The sequence below is a fragment of the Somniosus microcephalus genome, chromosome 5 (genome assembly GCF_052327205.1).
Source record: "Somniosus microcephalus isolate GS21.2 chromosome 5, FLI_Smic_1.0, whole genome shotgun sequence".
In the NCBI taxonomy this organism is placed as follows: domain Eukaryota; kingdom Metazoa; phylum Chordata; class Chondrichthyes; order Squaliformes; family Somniosidae; genus Somniosus; species Somniosus microcephalus.
In genome coordinates this window covers 279,961,356-279,975,163 of record NC_140991.1, presented here as the reverse complement: position 1 = coordinate 279,975,163, position 13,808 = coordinate 279,961,356, and the positions used below count along the sequence as shown (strand labels likewise).

General features: G+C 42.0%; 1 protein-coding gene across 5 annotated transcripts in view; it reads left to right on the top strand.

The window, feature by feature from the left end:
- The window catches only part of marchf6 (membrane-associated ring finger (C3HC4) 6), an 82,709-nt gene that overhangs the window by 31,393 nt on the left and 37,508 nt on the right, over positions 1–13,808 (top strand). For all 5 annotated transcript variants that reach the window (XM_085989003.1, XM_085989002.1, XM_085989000.1 and 2 more), the window contains exons 3-4: positions 691–764; positions 9,947–10,090. In XM_085989003.1, coding sequence (XP_085845129.1) covers positions 691–764; positions 9,947–10,090 — 218 coding nt within the window. The remainder of the gene's footprint in view (positions 1–690; positions 765–9,946; positions 10,091–13,808) is intronic.

The window sequence follows — 13,808 nt, the reverse complement described above, 5'->3', positions numbered from 1 at the left end:
CCTCTGGGCTTCATGGTAATGAGACCCAGCCCTCAAAACGGTCCGGACCTTCCGCCAGCAGGATCAGGTGGCCAGCCAGTGAGCTCCACTGGCTGATTGCCTGATAGTTAATATCTACTGCAAGACCTCTAACAATGCAGCACTCCCTCACTACTACATTGAAGCATCAACCTAGATCACATACTCAAGTCTGTAGAGAGGCTTGAACCTACAGCTTTCTAACCTGGGCAAGAGTACTACCAACTGAGCCAAGCTGAGAACTTGGCTAATTGACACCTAATGACCAACTCGGTGTAAAGAAATCAGCAGTGGCTTGATAGATAAGGCTACCCTGGATGTGGTAAGGTTCATCAGTATATGCAGCAAATAACAGTGCAAGATGCAATGGTTGCTGCAAATCAACCATAATTGTACGCATTTGAACATCTGCTTACACATAAGATAATGAGTGACTATGTTGTGTACAGTATGAGAATGCATTGTTCAACAAAAATTAAGACAAACCTTTTTAAACTGCAGTATGGGAATAACTGAGTCAGAATGGGGAGTGTCATCTTTATATGGTTCCAGCAAACCTCTGTGGTGTGAGAGAAATGAGATCTTGTTGGGAAAATGCTTAGAGTCTTGTAAAAATAGCAAATAATGCTTGCCCATATTTGGCAGTACTAATATTTTTCACTTTCCTTCCAGTTTAGTTCAGTGGCTCAAACACAGCAGAAAAGAATACTGCGAACTCTGCAAACACCGATTTGCTTTCACACCAAGTAAGTAACTAATGTCTGAATCGCTCTTGTGTACTTTTGGGATTTTTTTACCCTGCTATTTTCTCCATCTGGTCACTTTAGGCGCCATGCACCATATGCAGCTAAGTTGATGAGCCAACACCTTGCCCTGAGGCCACTGTTGTTCTGAACTGGTCCCTCAATTCATTTGGTTTGGTGTCCCTCCCTATAGTGACATGGTTGCGATCAATGTTCCCTGTAAGCTGTGTGGCTACGCAGCAATGGGAAAGGTCCCGTGCAGGCCGCTCACCGGCTTCCCCATTGTAAATACCGTACATGCGCGGAAATTTAAAGGGACCGCGCACTAAAAGAAGCAGGCTGCGCAGAACGAAGCGCAGCTAACGGGGAACATTGGCTGAGATTGAGAACTTGACAAAGTAGGCAATCAAATCTGTGTTGCTGCGCTCCATACAGTGTACTGGTTGTTCAGGGCACTGTGTTTCTGATATGATGTGCAGCATTCAGAGTTCATTTTTGTAGGTGGAAGGGTGTACTTGCATATTGAACAATTGGAGGAGAGCAGATGTTTAAGATCAGATTAGTCTTTTAAAACTTATTTTGGGTTTACAAACTTTCGCAGTTGAAGTTGAGGTTGAGTTGGTCATGATAAAGGACTGGGGTACTAATTGGTGTTCTGCCTAGTTCCAGTATTGGAGTGCATGACTGTTAACAAATGAGACTGTAACTCAGAGTTCAGATGACCTAAATGGAAAGTGTATGGACACCCCAGGTTAACAGCATTGAACCTGGAGAAGATGATACGTACTCTTGATCTCTTCCTTCTATCTTATCTTGGTATTGCTTTTATCTTAATTTCAGCTGGTAGTTGTGTGCCTGTTTTATATTGGCATCTTGAAGTTGTGTGTATATAATTTTTTTCCCAGTAAAACTAAGATTGACCAGAGGCTACTAGAATTGCCCTGTATGGAGTAAGAAGCTTTTGACTGCTCCTAATTCTCAGTTAATGAATAGTGTACAAGGAGCTGTACTTAATAAATGCATGTCTGTGCATGTAATGCAAAAATTGATTAAAATTTCCAGCAGGATTTAAATTTAGAATCCCAGCAAGTTGTATGTTTACATATTATAAAGTATCTAAAAACAGGTTTTGAAAGCAGTATTCATTACTTTCTCTTTTAACTTTCATCTCATTCTGAATTTGTCTATTTTTAATGTTATGTTGGATTTCATGAATGTACTTTGTTTCTACAAGTGATTTGATGATATTGTAATTTTATTTTAAAGTTTTTCACTGTTTATAATTCCATTTAAAAATAAGTGATCTGGAACTTGAATAGAAAGTAACAGTGCTTAAGAGATGGTGGTAAAAATGCACAATTTAGGGGAGGTAAACCATCTCAAACTTTATTGCTTTGTAATATCTGTTTCCATATCAAATTCGGAAGATTTGTCAAGATGGCACGATGTGTTGGCACATCAGCATGCTGTGTCACAGAGGGATGGGGCTGGTTTCCCTTTGTAGCTTCCCCATATGGTGGATCTTGGTCTTTGTTACGTCATTAGGGTAGAGCTTGGCAGTACCATACAGGGAGTTTGGGAAATTGTATGCAACCACCCTGGGTGAATCCTGGGCTATTGACAGGCATAGGAGCAGTTCAATCGTCTGCTGCCTTGAGGGTATGGCATATGATCTGGAGAAACCCAGAACCTGGAGAAAGGAATTTCCCATTCTGAATGGAGAAGCTTTTTTTAGGTCAGTGGTGCACCAACCTTTTGACTTTGTCTCAATATATTGAGGAGCTTACATATGGCCATTAACATTTGGCCCTTAACATTTGGCCCATTGAGAGTTGCTGTATGCTACATCAGCTTGGACTTGTATTTTGGCTGACCTTTGTGGCTGAAGCACTGACAGGCAGTCTGTAGTAAAGAGTGCATTGTAGGCATGATGGAATGTTCTGCTTGTCCTCCCGGGACTCACTGGTGGTCTGGCTCTTAATAATTCAAAACTCATAAAGGGCTAAATGAAATAATGCAGCAGAACAGCCCTGGTCTTGTGCACCACTAGAGTAGACAGAATTAGCATCTGGTACATTTATAACACCTACCTATCCTTCCCTTCCCCCTCTCTTCCTCTATTTCCTGTAGTTAAATTGGTAATATGTTTTGTTAGTGGGTGTGCAAATATAGCTTACCAGTAAACTACATTTGTACATCATCTGCAATGAGTGTGGTGTTGACTTTTTTTGAGGAGGTACAAAGAATATTTAAGAATAAATGTAGTTAAACTTGCTTTGGTGGTTTGATAGTGTAACAAATGCTCTGGCTCAGCAGGTTGTGTGTCTGTGTATGCACTTATTTTCAAATGCAGAGTTGAATATATTCACTAAGATATTTTATCATGAAAGTAAGCATGACATTAATCCTATTCTCCCCCCCCCCCCCAGTGATTTAAATGACTAACCTAGATAGGTAATGAGCCTTGCCAGCTTGGCAGAAATAAAAACGTTCATCTTGATTGGCAAGTGCATAAGGCTAATGCATTGAAAGAGCATATCATAATTTTACTGCCTACAGTGCTGCAGGCAAATTTGATCATCGAAGAAAGCACTGTGATGAATCACATAAATTATTGTGCTATTTGTGTAGTAATTGGCCAGACGGAAAACGTATTCCTGAATTATCAGGCTACCACCTTCCAGGAATGCACCCTGTAAACATTTTTCATACTGAAGTACAGAAGGATAAGTGAGCTGACTCTACTATGAAGGCCATATTTGCACTGACGAGCTCCAAATTTGAGCTTTTCAAATGGCTTAAGACAACTGTTTATGAATTCCAGGATATTGACTTATCCCAGCATACTGAGCACCAATGTTCCATGTAAGCTGTACGGCTGTGCAGCACTCCAGGGATCCTGCGCAGTCAGCTTGTCGGCTTTTCAATAGAAAAACCACGCATGCGCGGTACTTTGAATGGGCCGTGTGGCCCGAATAAAAAAAATTACAGGGAACATTGCTGAGCACTAGTTTAAGGTATCGCTAGTATTGTGGATATGAGTGCAGCCTCACCACTGTAGTGCTCTATCATATATAGTTGTTTTCCCTAACTCTTTCAAATAAGGGACCTAGGAAGAACTGGAAATCCAAGTCAAGCACAGAAAATGCTAAGAATGTACAGATGATTGGTCAGCACCTGAAAATTAAAGTTAGTTTAACTATTTGGGTGCTGTCCTTTATAAGTTTTGAAGTTGACCTAATTATTATGAATCCACTGTATATTTCTGGTATTTGTATCCCTGTTTTAAATAAGAAACTGGATAAGTATTTTGCTGTAAGAGCTTAAAGGATAAGTATAGACAATTACTTAAAAAAAAACTCAGTGAAACACTATGGGGGCGAATTTTAATCCTCCGCCTCCCTCTCCCCCACCCCCCCTTCCAACCGCGATCAGCCTCCCTTCCCCCTCGATCTCCCTCCCTCCCCACCACAATCGACAACGACTCCCCTCCCACCATGATCTGATTGGCCCCTCCTCCACCACGCGCCTCCCCAATATCTCTCACGCAGCGATTTAAAAAAAAAAAAAAAAAAATTCCCCCCCCCCCCCCCCCTTCCAGTAGAGTGCCTGTATTTCTGGAATATTCTCATCTGTGGAATGTGGCAAATTAGGATTGAACTGTGTAAACGTTTTAATGCTGATGTCTTGAAGATTTTGCTAGCTTGGCTTCAGGCTTTAGTTAGTAATTTCAGGCTCTCTAGGAAATGTTACTAGTGGATGTTCACTAGTAGGTATGAGTAAATAAAACCGGGCGGAGGGGTTTAATCGTGCCTAATCTGAACTGCCTGTTGGAAGTTGCAGGCTCGAAGTAAGATCATTGATCATATTTTGCTTTGTTCTATCTACCGTCTGTATAATCCAACAATATTTGTTCTTTACTTTAACCAAATATCTGTCTTTTAGGGTGGGAGGGGGGATTGTGTGTGCTGTATAAATTCCACTCGAGTGAAGTCTGGGAGTTTTGGTCTATTTCTTCATCTTTGTATATGAATGAGTTGTTGCCCCCTGTTTAACACTCCGAGCTCTTTGTTATTGTAGCATTCATTTAAAACTTATCTACTGACTTGTCCAGCCATAAATTTTTGTAAGAAGTGAGTAAAGCCTGAGCCCTCTGAATAACATTCCATTGAGTTGGCCTTGTTTAAATGATGTTTCATACTTCTTGTCTGTAGCTTTACTGTGCCATGAAGGGGGTCACTTTAGCAGCAACTATGCTGATAGCACTCTAATGTGATTGAGATTTAAATGTAGTGTGGTGTTCACTAAGATCTGTTGAGAATTTGCTCAAAGAACATGCATTTATAAAATAAAAAAAAGTCAACATTGAGACCCTGTGTGCCTTTTCTACGGTATCTGATTCTAGATGTTTAAATTCTGGCTAATTTCTAAAGCAAGGATGAAATGCTTTAATTAATTTGACACGATTGTACCAGCAGCCTTGTCCCTAATAAAATAGTGGTACATTTTTTGTCTTTGTTTCACTTTACCATGTGATATATTCCACAGTAAGTGCTTATTTTTGAATGAAGAAAATCTTAAATGGCTTTTGAATGCCATTAGAATTGTAACGGGTAAGTTTTTTTTCTTTTACAGCTATCTTTTGTAAATATTAAATGCACTGTGTTCTTCCTCTGAGTGGCCTTTATGTATATGTTCAGATGTAAACTTCAATCAGCATTTGAAGCAGCATTGCCTCTCAATTTAAAATGCAGATCACCCGTCAATAACCTCCTTTATCATTTAAGTGCAGTAGTGTGCAGAATAAATTGGGCCTTGTGGTCCCCTGAACCAGCTCGGAAGCTATTAAATCTGAAGTTTCTGTTGTTAATCCAGTTACTCTCTTGACTATTAATCACGTGGTGCCAGTTCCGTGGGCACTAATCCAGCGATGGGATAGGTTGTTGGTTGGCAAACTTTGTTGCCAGCATATTTGGCTGTAATTTATCCATCATTCCTTAAGGTAAAACCCACCTTAATGCATTCTATTAATGGTCCTGTATTCAGCTTTGCAGTTTGTTTGCAACTTAAAAAGCAACAAATTTATTTGCTTGTAGAAAAAAAATGATGAAAGCGACCCACTGATTTGGTCACATTATACAACGTGGGTCATAAACAAGATCACATCAGTCCAACCTTCAGATTATTTATACTTTCAAGGTAGTCTACAGTATCAAAATCTGTTAAGTGATTTAATGGTTGCCTGTACACATTTTGTGCAATAAAGGCATTTGTGTCAGCAGACCATTTTTATTAAAAATTTAACAAATTTTAAATAAGATATTTATTTACTTTAGATGGATTTCTGGTTTAAACTAATTTAAAGTGAGTCACCGTCTTTGCAAAGCTGGATCATTCAATTTATGGACTATTTTTATACACCTCAAATCTATCTTTGGTTAAAGAGAGTTATTCTGGAAATTAATTTTCTTAATGTAACCTACCTGAATGGAATTTCTGGATAAACTTGAATCTGACTTTCTTAAAAGTTTAACAGTGATCTGCGACCCGTCCTGGCACTATACTTTCAGCTGTTATAAGGTAAAATTGCAGTGTAGAGGGAGGAATAACCAACTGGGCCAGAACCAAAGTAAATGCAACAAATATAGGTTTATGAATAGGCTCATAGATTCAAGTAACACATCCCTTGTACTGTTAAAGATGCAACGTGGCCTTAAAATTTGGTCAGTTATTTTGAACTTGACCCTGAAATTTACTAGCAATCAATTTCCGGCTTCACATTGATTGCTGCTGTGAGTGACCGTGGCAGTTTACAAATGGTTGTAATTCCCTGCATTTGTCCATTTAGTGCATTGGCTTTAAAGGGGTGAGCCAAATTAGCAGCTAAATGTTATAACTGTGCTCAAGCGCCAGAGTACCAGTGAGTAATACTATGGGAGGTCTGCCAGTTTTTTTTAAAAAAGACTTTGAACTTTACCCGGTCTTGTCAAAAAATGACATTGATTTTGTTGCGCAGGAACTTGAGCTATCAATTTGTAAATAGTGCAGTGTTCTCACCACTTTTTCAATAAAGCATAATAATAGGCATGTGAAGTGTTCACACAAAAGCGCTGTGGGTGGTTTTGTCAATAGGATTTTGGTAAATGCTGGCTGTATGAAATTATGTTACTATGTTCATATGAGCTGCTGAAAAATATCTAACTGTACAATTAGATTATAGATTTTGTTCTTCAAAATTTGGGTCATGTCTGGAGGGAGCATTTCCTATTGTAAAATGGGATGAAATACTCTTGATTAAAGTTCAATGATTACTCCTTGTACTAGTGATGTTGGGAACAAATTGAGCGAATGAGTTAACGGGTATTTATAAACATTATGGAACAACCTTAAGGCATATTGACTTAAATAATCCTCTGCTCATTTTCCTAAAAGATTTGTGCCACTGCGCAGTATGTTAATTCTGAAGTCGTCTTTTCTGTGGACAATATTTAAATATTGTGCTGTTACTCCATCTAGAGGCGGGATATGTGAATGTGGCTTTAGGGAGCTTTCTCGTTGCCTGACTGAGCTGGTTCCTGGGGCTTGGATGATCCATCAACTATTGAATTCTGGATTCATTGTAGTTATACCCATTAACACAGTAGATCTAGTTCAATTCTAACAGCTTTGTCTATGGGTGATGTTCAGGTAGTGCTTCCTACTTTGGAAAATCCAGGCTGATAAATCAGGACTTCTGCTTTGACCTTGTTATATGTTTAAGTGGAGGTAAGTTTTAGCAGACTTTTTGTTACCAAGGCCAGGGTTCTTGTTTTGTCTTTTTGTTGGTTTGTCTATGATAACAGAGCTTGGCTCTCGCCAGCCAGAACTAGAAGTTTTCTGTCAGTAGTTGGGGTAACAAAAATAAATATTGCATTCCATAGAAATGAGGGACATTGAATTTTAAGCATGCAATATTGGTGAACCTCTTTTTTAAATATATAAAAGGGTGGCAGTCAGACTTATTTTTGAATTTCTGTAGGCTGAGCGATTAGGTATATTCAGATACTTCTGTCTGTTAATATCGCACATTATACCTTTTTTAGGTCAGGAAAAAGACTAGGGGCGCGATCTTGCCAGCCCTGGGGAGGCGGGACTGCCGGGAAAATGGCAGAATTTGGGGGTGAGTGCCCAACCTGCCCCCGTGCCATCTTGCCAGGAGGCGGGTAGCTGTCCCGTGCCGGGTCCCATCTCCTTGGAGGCGGGAAGGGATTATAGCCACTTAACTGCCTGTTAACAGGTAGTTAACGGGCAGAAAATAGGCTTATCACCATTTTGCCCACACAAGTGCGGGCTTCCCGAAGGCTCCAAACTCTGCCAGGGTCACCGAGACGAGTAGTGAGTCTACGGGGGTCGGAGGGGTGCAAAAGTGCGCTGTGAAGGTAAGTGATAGGTGCAAGTGTGGAGAGGTGAGTATCTGAGGTAAGTGGAAAGTGTTAGAAAAAGTGTACTTACCATTGTTTCTTCCTGCAGGCTTCAGTCGGTGGGTATGCGGAGAGTCTCGCACCTCCGCGGTGGAGATGACAGATGGTCGTTGCATTCTCCAATGCAACAACCATCTAATTTCTGCAAAAGAAAGAGGTTTGATGAGATCTTGAATTCAAAAACTCATCAAACTACAGAGAATGTCACTGTTTGACAGCTTCACAGAGCTGTCAAACTATGACAATTCATCTGTCAAACGTTGACGTTCTCTGCAACCGGCTTTCCCTTAACTGGCCTGCTAAGCCTGCTGGGCAGGCTTATCAAGATCGATCAAGGGAAAATAGCGTGGGTTGGCCAGAAGTTGATGGAGGCGGGACTGAAACCCGACAAGTGGGAGTCCCGCCTCCAGAAGCTCCCCATTGGCAAAATCACCCCCTAGGTTTCTGGAAACAAGTTGCTGAGAAAAGTTGTACAGCACAAACATCAGCAGCTACTTCCATTTTATATAATGCCGTTACATTTTTAAAATTTACTTAATGCTTTACAGAATAAGCATATGGAAAACAATCACTAAACCTGGTAGAGAGATTCTAATTTTTGACGGTGGGGCGAAGGGCTGCCTCTTGGTTGTCGGTGAGAGGCCTCTAGAAACTAGAGAATTCTGTCTTTGTAATTCTAGTTTAATTTTAAATTTCTATTCTAAAATGGGGGTGATGTATATTTAAAAGGAGACACCTTGATTTGACAGAACAGTGTGTAAAAGGAGGCTTTATCTTAAAAAACTGACTTATGCTGGACTGTCTTATGCTGGACTGTAACCTTCGAGCACACTTTTTCCTGAAGTTGAATGAACACTGACTTTAAACCTTCTAAATTTGATGGTGGCACTTTTATTTGGGCTTTTTTTTTTATTGCACCCAAATTTCATTGATAAATTGGATTTCCACAGCATAACTATAATATATTATCTCAAGTATAATGTTTGGTAAAGATTTGTCTTGGAGTTTGATATTAATAGAAATGTGGACAAAACCTGCATCAGTGCTAAATTCCAATCTGTTTTCTATGCTGTGTTGAGTACAGTTTGACAGTCACAAAGCAAAGTAAGGTTTTAACCCCATTACCTCCACAATGCCGCCTTCAACTGGAAAAATAGGTGGTTTAGTTCATCTCATTAAAGCAAGATAAGGTATAGAAGGTAGGTGCAGAAAAGAAAACAAAATTTACCATTTTGGATTTAGGCCCAGTTTTATGTAAAATTATGCGGGAGGTCATAGAATCGTAGAAATTACAGCACAGGCGACTATTTGACCTATTGTGTAAGGGCTAGCTCTTCAACTGGTGCTATCTACTCTAATCCCATTTCCGTACTTTTCCTTTTTTCAAATATATATCTAAGTCGGGGATTATAGTCATGTTTTAAAAATGCCCGTTGTTACCAGGATTTTTGTAAGTACCCAATATTGCAGCAGCCTCTGCTTCATGAAATCTTCAATTTTTTAAAAAGTTACAGTATATGAAACTTATTCTTTTGGAAAACCTTGTTGAAAATGTAGAGGTGGATTTCCAATCTGTCACTATCCTGGATGTTTTACAGTGTACACTTTTATTGTATACAAAAATGTCTTTCTAGAATATTAGAAATTCAAGATGGTGATAGTCTTTTAAAAATTCTTTTGTATCAGTGCAAATTTATGTTTTAAGAGATGCTTGTTTTTTTCCAGTTTATTCTCCAGATATGCCATCTAGACTTCCAATTCAGGATATTTTTGCAGGATTGGTTACGAGTATTGGTACAGCAATAAGATACTGGTTCCATTACACATTGGTGGCCTTTGCATGGCTGGGAGTCGTACCTCTTACAGCATGTAAGTACTAAACTACATTTTGCAGTATTCAATGAGCTAATTTATGCGAACAGTAGCATAGTAGTTATGTTACTGGACTAGTAATCCAGAGGCCTGGACTAAAGATCTGGAGACGTGAGTTCAAATCCCACCACGGCAGCTGGGGAATTTAAATTCAGTTAATTAAATAAATCTGGAATAAAAGTAATGGTGACCGTGAAACTTTGTCGTGAAAACCCATCTGGTTCACTAATGTCTTTTAGGGAAGGAAATCTGCTGTCCTTGCCTAGTCTGGCCTATATGTGACTGCAGACCCATGGCAATGTGGTTGACTCTTAACTGCCCTCTGTAATGGACTAACAAGCCACTCCGTTGTAACAAACTGCTACGAGAAACAATAATAAGAATAAAACTGGACGGACCACCCGGCATCGACCTAGGCACCGGCTTTGGACACGGCAGCGGCACATCCAGCCCAGTCAACCCTGCAAAGTCCTCCTCCCTAATATCTGGGGACTTGTGCCAAAATTGGGAGAGCTGTCCCACAAACTAGTCAAGCAACAGCCTGACATAGTCATACTCTCCGAATCATACCTTTCAGCCAATGTCCCAAACTCCTCCATCACCATCCCTGGGTATGTCCTGTCCCAGCGGCAGGACAGACCCACCAGAGGTGGCGGCACAGTGGTATACAGTCGGGAGGGAGTGGCCCTGGGAGTCTCATGGCTTCAGGGCAAACATGGGCAAGGAAACCTCCTGCTGAATACCACCTAGCGCCCTCCCTCAACTGATGAATGAGTGCTCCTCCATGTTGAACACCACTTGGAAGAAGCACTGAGGGTAGCAAGGGCACAATGTACTCTGGGTGGGGGACCTCGATGTCCATCACCAAGAGTGGCTCGGTAGCGCCACGACTGACCGAGCTGGCCGAGCCCTGAAGGACATAGCTGCCAGTCTGGGCCTGTGGCAGGTGGTGAGAGAACCAACGCAAAGGAAAAACCTAGTTGACCTCGTCCGCACCAGTCTACCTGTCTCAGATACATCTGTCCATGACGGTATTGGTAGCAGTGACCACTGCACAGTCCTTGTGGAGACGAAGTCTCGACTTCACACTGAGGACACCCTCCATCGTGTTGTGTGGCACTAACTCTACTACATGGGATAGATTCAGAACAGATCTAGCAGCTCAAAACTGCGCATCCATGAGACGCTGTGTGCAATCCGCAGCAGCAGAATTGTATTTCACCACAATCTGTAACCTCGTGGCCTGGCATATCCCCCACTCTACCATTACCATCAATCCAGGGGACTAACCCTGGTTCAATGAGGAGTACAGAAGAGCATGCCAGCACCAGGCATACCTAAAAATGAGGTACCAACCTGAGGAAGCTGCAACACGGGACTACATGCATGCTAAACCGCAGAAGCAGCATGCTATAGACAGAGCTAAGCAATCCCACAATCAACGGATCAGATCAAAGCTCTACAGTCCTGCCACATCCAGTCGTGAATGATGGTGGACCATTAAACAACTAATGGGACTAGGAGGCTCCATGAATATCCCCATCCTCAATGATGGCGGAACCCGGCAGACGAGCGCAAAGACAAAGCTGAAGCGTTTGCGACCATCTTCAGTCAGAAGTGCCGAGTGGCTGATCCAAATCGGCCTCCTCCTGTGGTCCCCACCATCACAGAAGCCAATTCGATTCATTCCATGTGATATCAAGAAACCACTGAGCGCACTGGATACAACAAAGGCTATGAAACGTGGAAATATAGAAGATAGGAGTAGGCCATTCAGCCCCTCGCGTCTGTTTCGCCATTTAATGAGGTCATGGCTGATCATCCAAATTCAGTACCCTGTCCCTGATTTCTCCCCATATCCCTTGATCCCTTTAGCCTTAAGAAATATATCTAACTCCTTCTTGAATATATTTAATGAATTGGCCTCAACTGCCTTGTGTGGTAGAGAATTCCACAGGTTCACCACTCTCTGGGTGAAGAAATTCCTCCTCATCTCAGTCCTAAATGGCTTACCCCTTATCCTTAGACTGTGACCCCTGGTGCTGGACTCTCCCCGCCATCGCGAACATTCTTCCTTCATCTAGTCTGTCTAGTCCTGTTAGAATTTTATAAGTTTCGATGAGATCCCCTCTCATTCTTCTAAACTCTAGCGAATATAAGCCTAATCGACCCAATCTCTCTCCACACGTCATTCCTGCCATCCCAGGTATCAGTCTGGTGAATCTTCGCTGCACTCTCTCCATGGCAAGAACATCCTTCCTCAGATAAGGTGACCAAAACTGCGCACAATACTCAAGGTGTGGTCTCGCCAAGGCCCTGTACAACTGCAGCAAGACATCCTTGCTCCTGTACTTGAATCCTCTCGCTATGAAGGCCAACATACCATTTGCCTTCTTAACCGCCTGCTGCACCTGCATGCTTACCTTCAGCGACTGGTGCACAAGGACACCCAGGTCTCGGTGCACAAGGACACCCAGGTCTCGTTGCACTTCCCCTTCTCCCAATCTATTGCCAATCAGATAATCTGCCTTCCTGTTTTTGCCACCGAAGTGGATAACCTTCCATTTATCCACATTGGGCAGATGCATGGCAAATGCAGTATAATCACCCAACCTGCCCAAATCATACTGGAGTTTCGCTGCATCCTCCTCACAGCACACACGCCCACCCAGCTTTGTGTCGTCTGCAAACTTGGAGATATTACATCTAGTTCCCTCGTCTAGATCATTTATATACATATTGTGAATAGCTAGGGTCCTAGCACCGATCCCTGTGGTACTCCACTAGTTACTGCCTGCCACTCGGAAAAAGACCTGTTTATTCCAACTCTTTGCTTCCTGTCTGCCAACCAGTTCTCTATCCAAGACAGGACCTTACCCCCAACCCTGTGTGCTTTAACTTTGCACGCCAATCTCTTATGCGGGACCTTATCGCAAGCCTTCTGAAAGTCCAAATACACCACATCCACTGGTTCTCCCTTATCTATTCTACCAGTTACATCCTCAAAAAATTCCAGGAGATTAGTCGAGCATGATTTACATTTTGTAAATCCATGTTGATTTTGTCTGATCCTGTCACTGTTTTCCAAGTACTCTGCTATTACATCTTTTATAATGGACTTTAGTATTTTCCCCACTATGGGTCCTGCCAACATCCCGGCTGTCATGCTGAAGACTTGTGCGCCAGAACTAGCTGTGCCTCTAGTCAAGCTGTTCCAGTACAACACTGGCCTCTACCCAACAATGTGAAAAACTGCCCAGATATGTCCTGTCCCCAAAAAGCAGGACAAATTCAATCCGACCAGTTACCGCCCCATTAGTCTATGCTCAGTCGTCAGCAAAGTGATGGAAGATGCTGTCGACAGTGCTATCAAGTGGCACTTGCTCACCAATAACCTGCTCACTGATGCTCAGGTTGGATTCTGCCAGGGCCACTCTGCTCCCGACCTCATTACAGCCTTGGTTCAACCCTGAACAATAGAGCTGAATTCCAGAGGTGAGGTGAGAGTGACTGCCCTCGACATCAAGGCAGCATTTGACCGAGTGTGGCATCAAGGAGCCCTAGTAAAATTGAATCAATGGGAATCGGGGAAAACTCTCGACTGACTGGTGTCACACCTAGCACAAAGGAAGATGGTTGTGGTTGTTGGAGGTCAATCATCTCTGGCCCCAGGACATCACTTCAGGAGTTCCTCAGGGCAGTGTCCTAGGCCCAA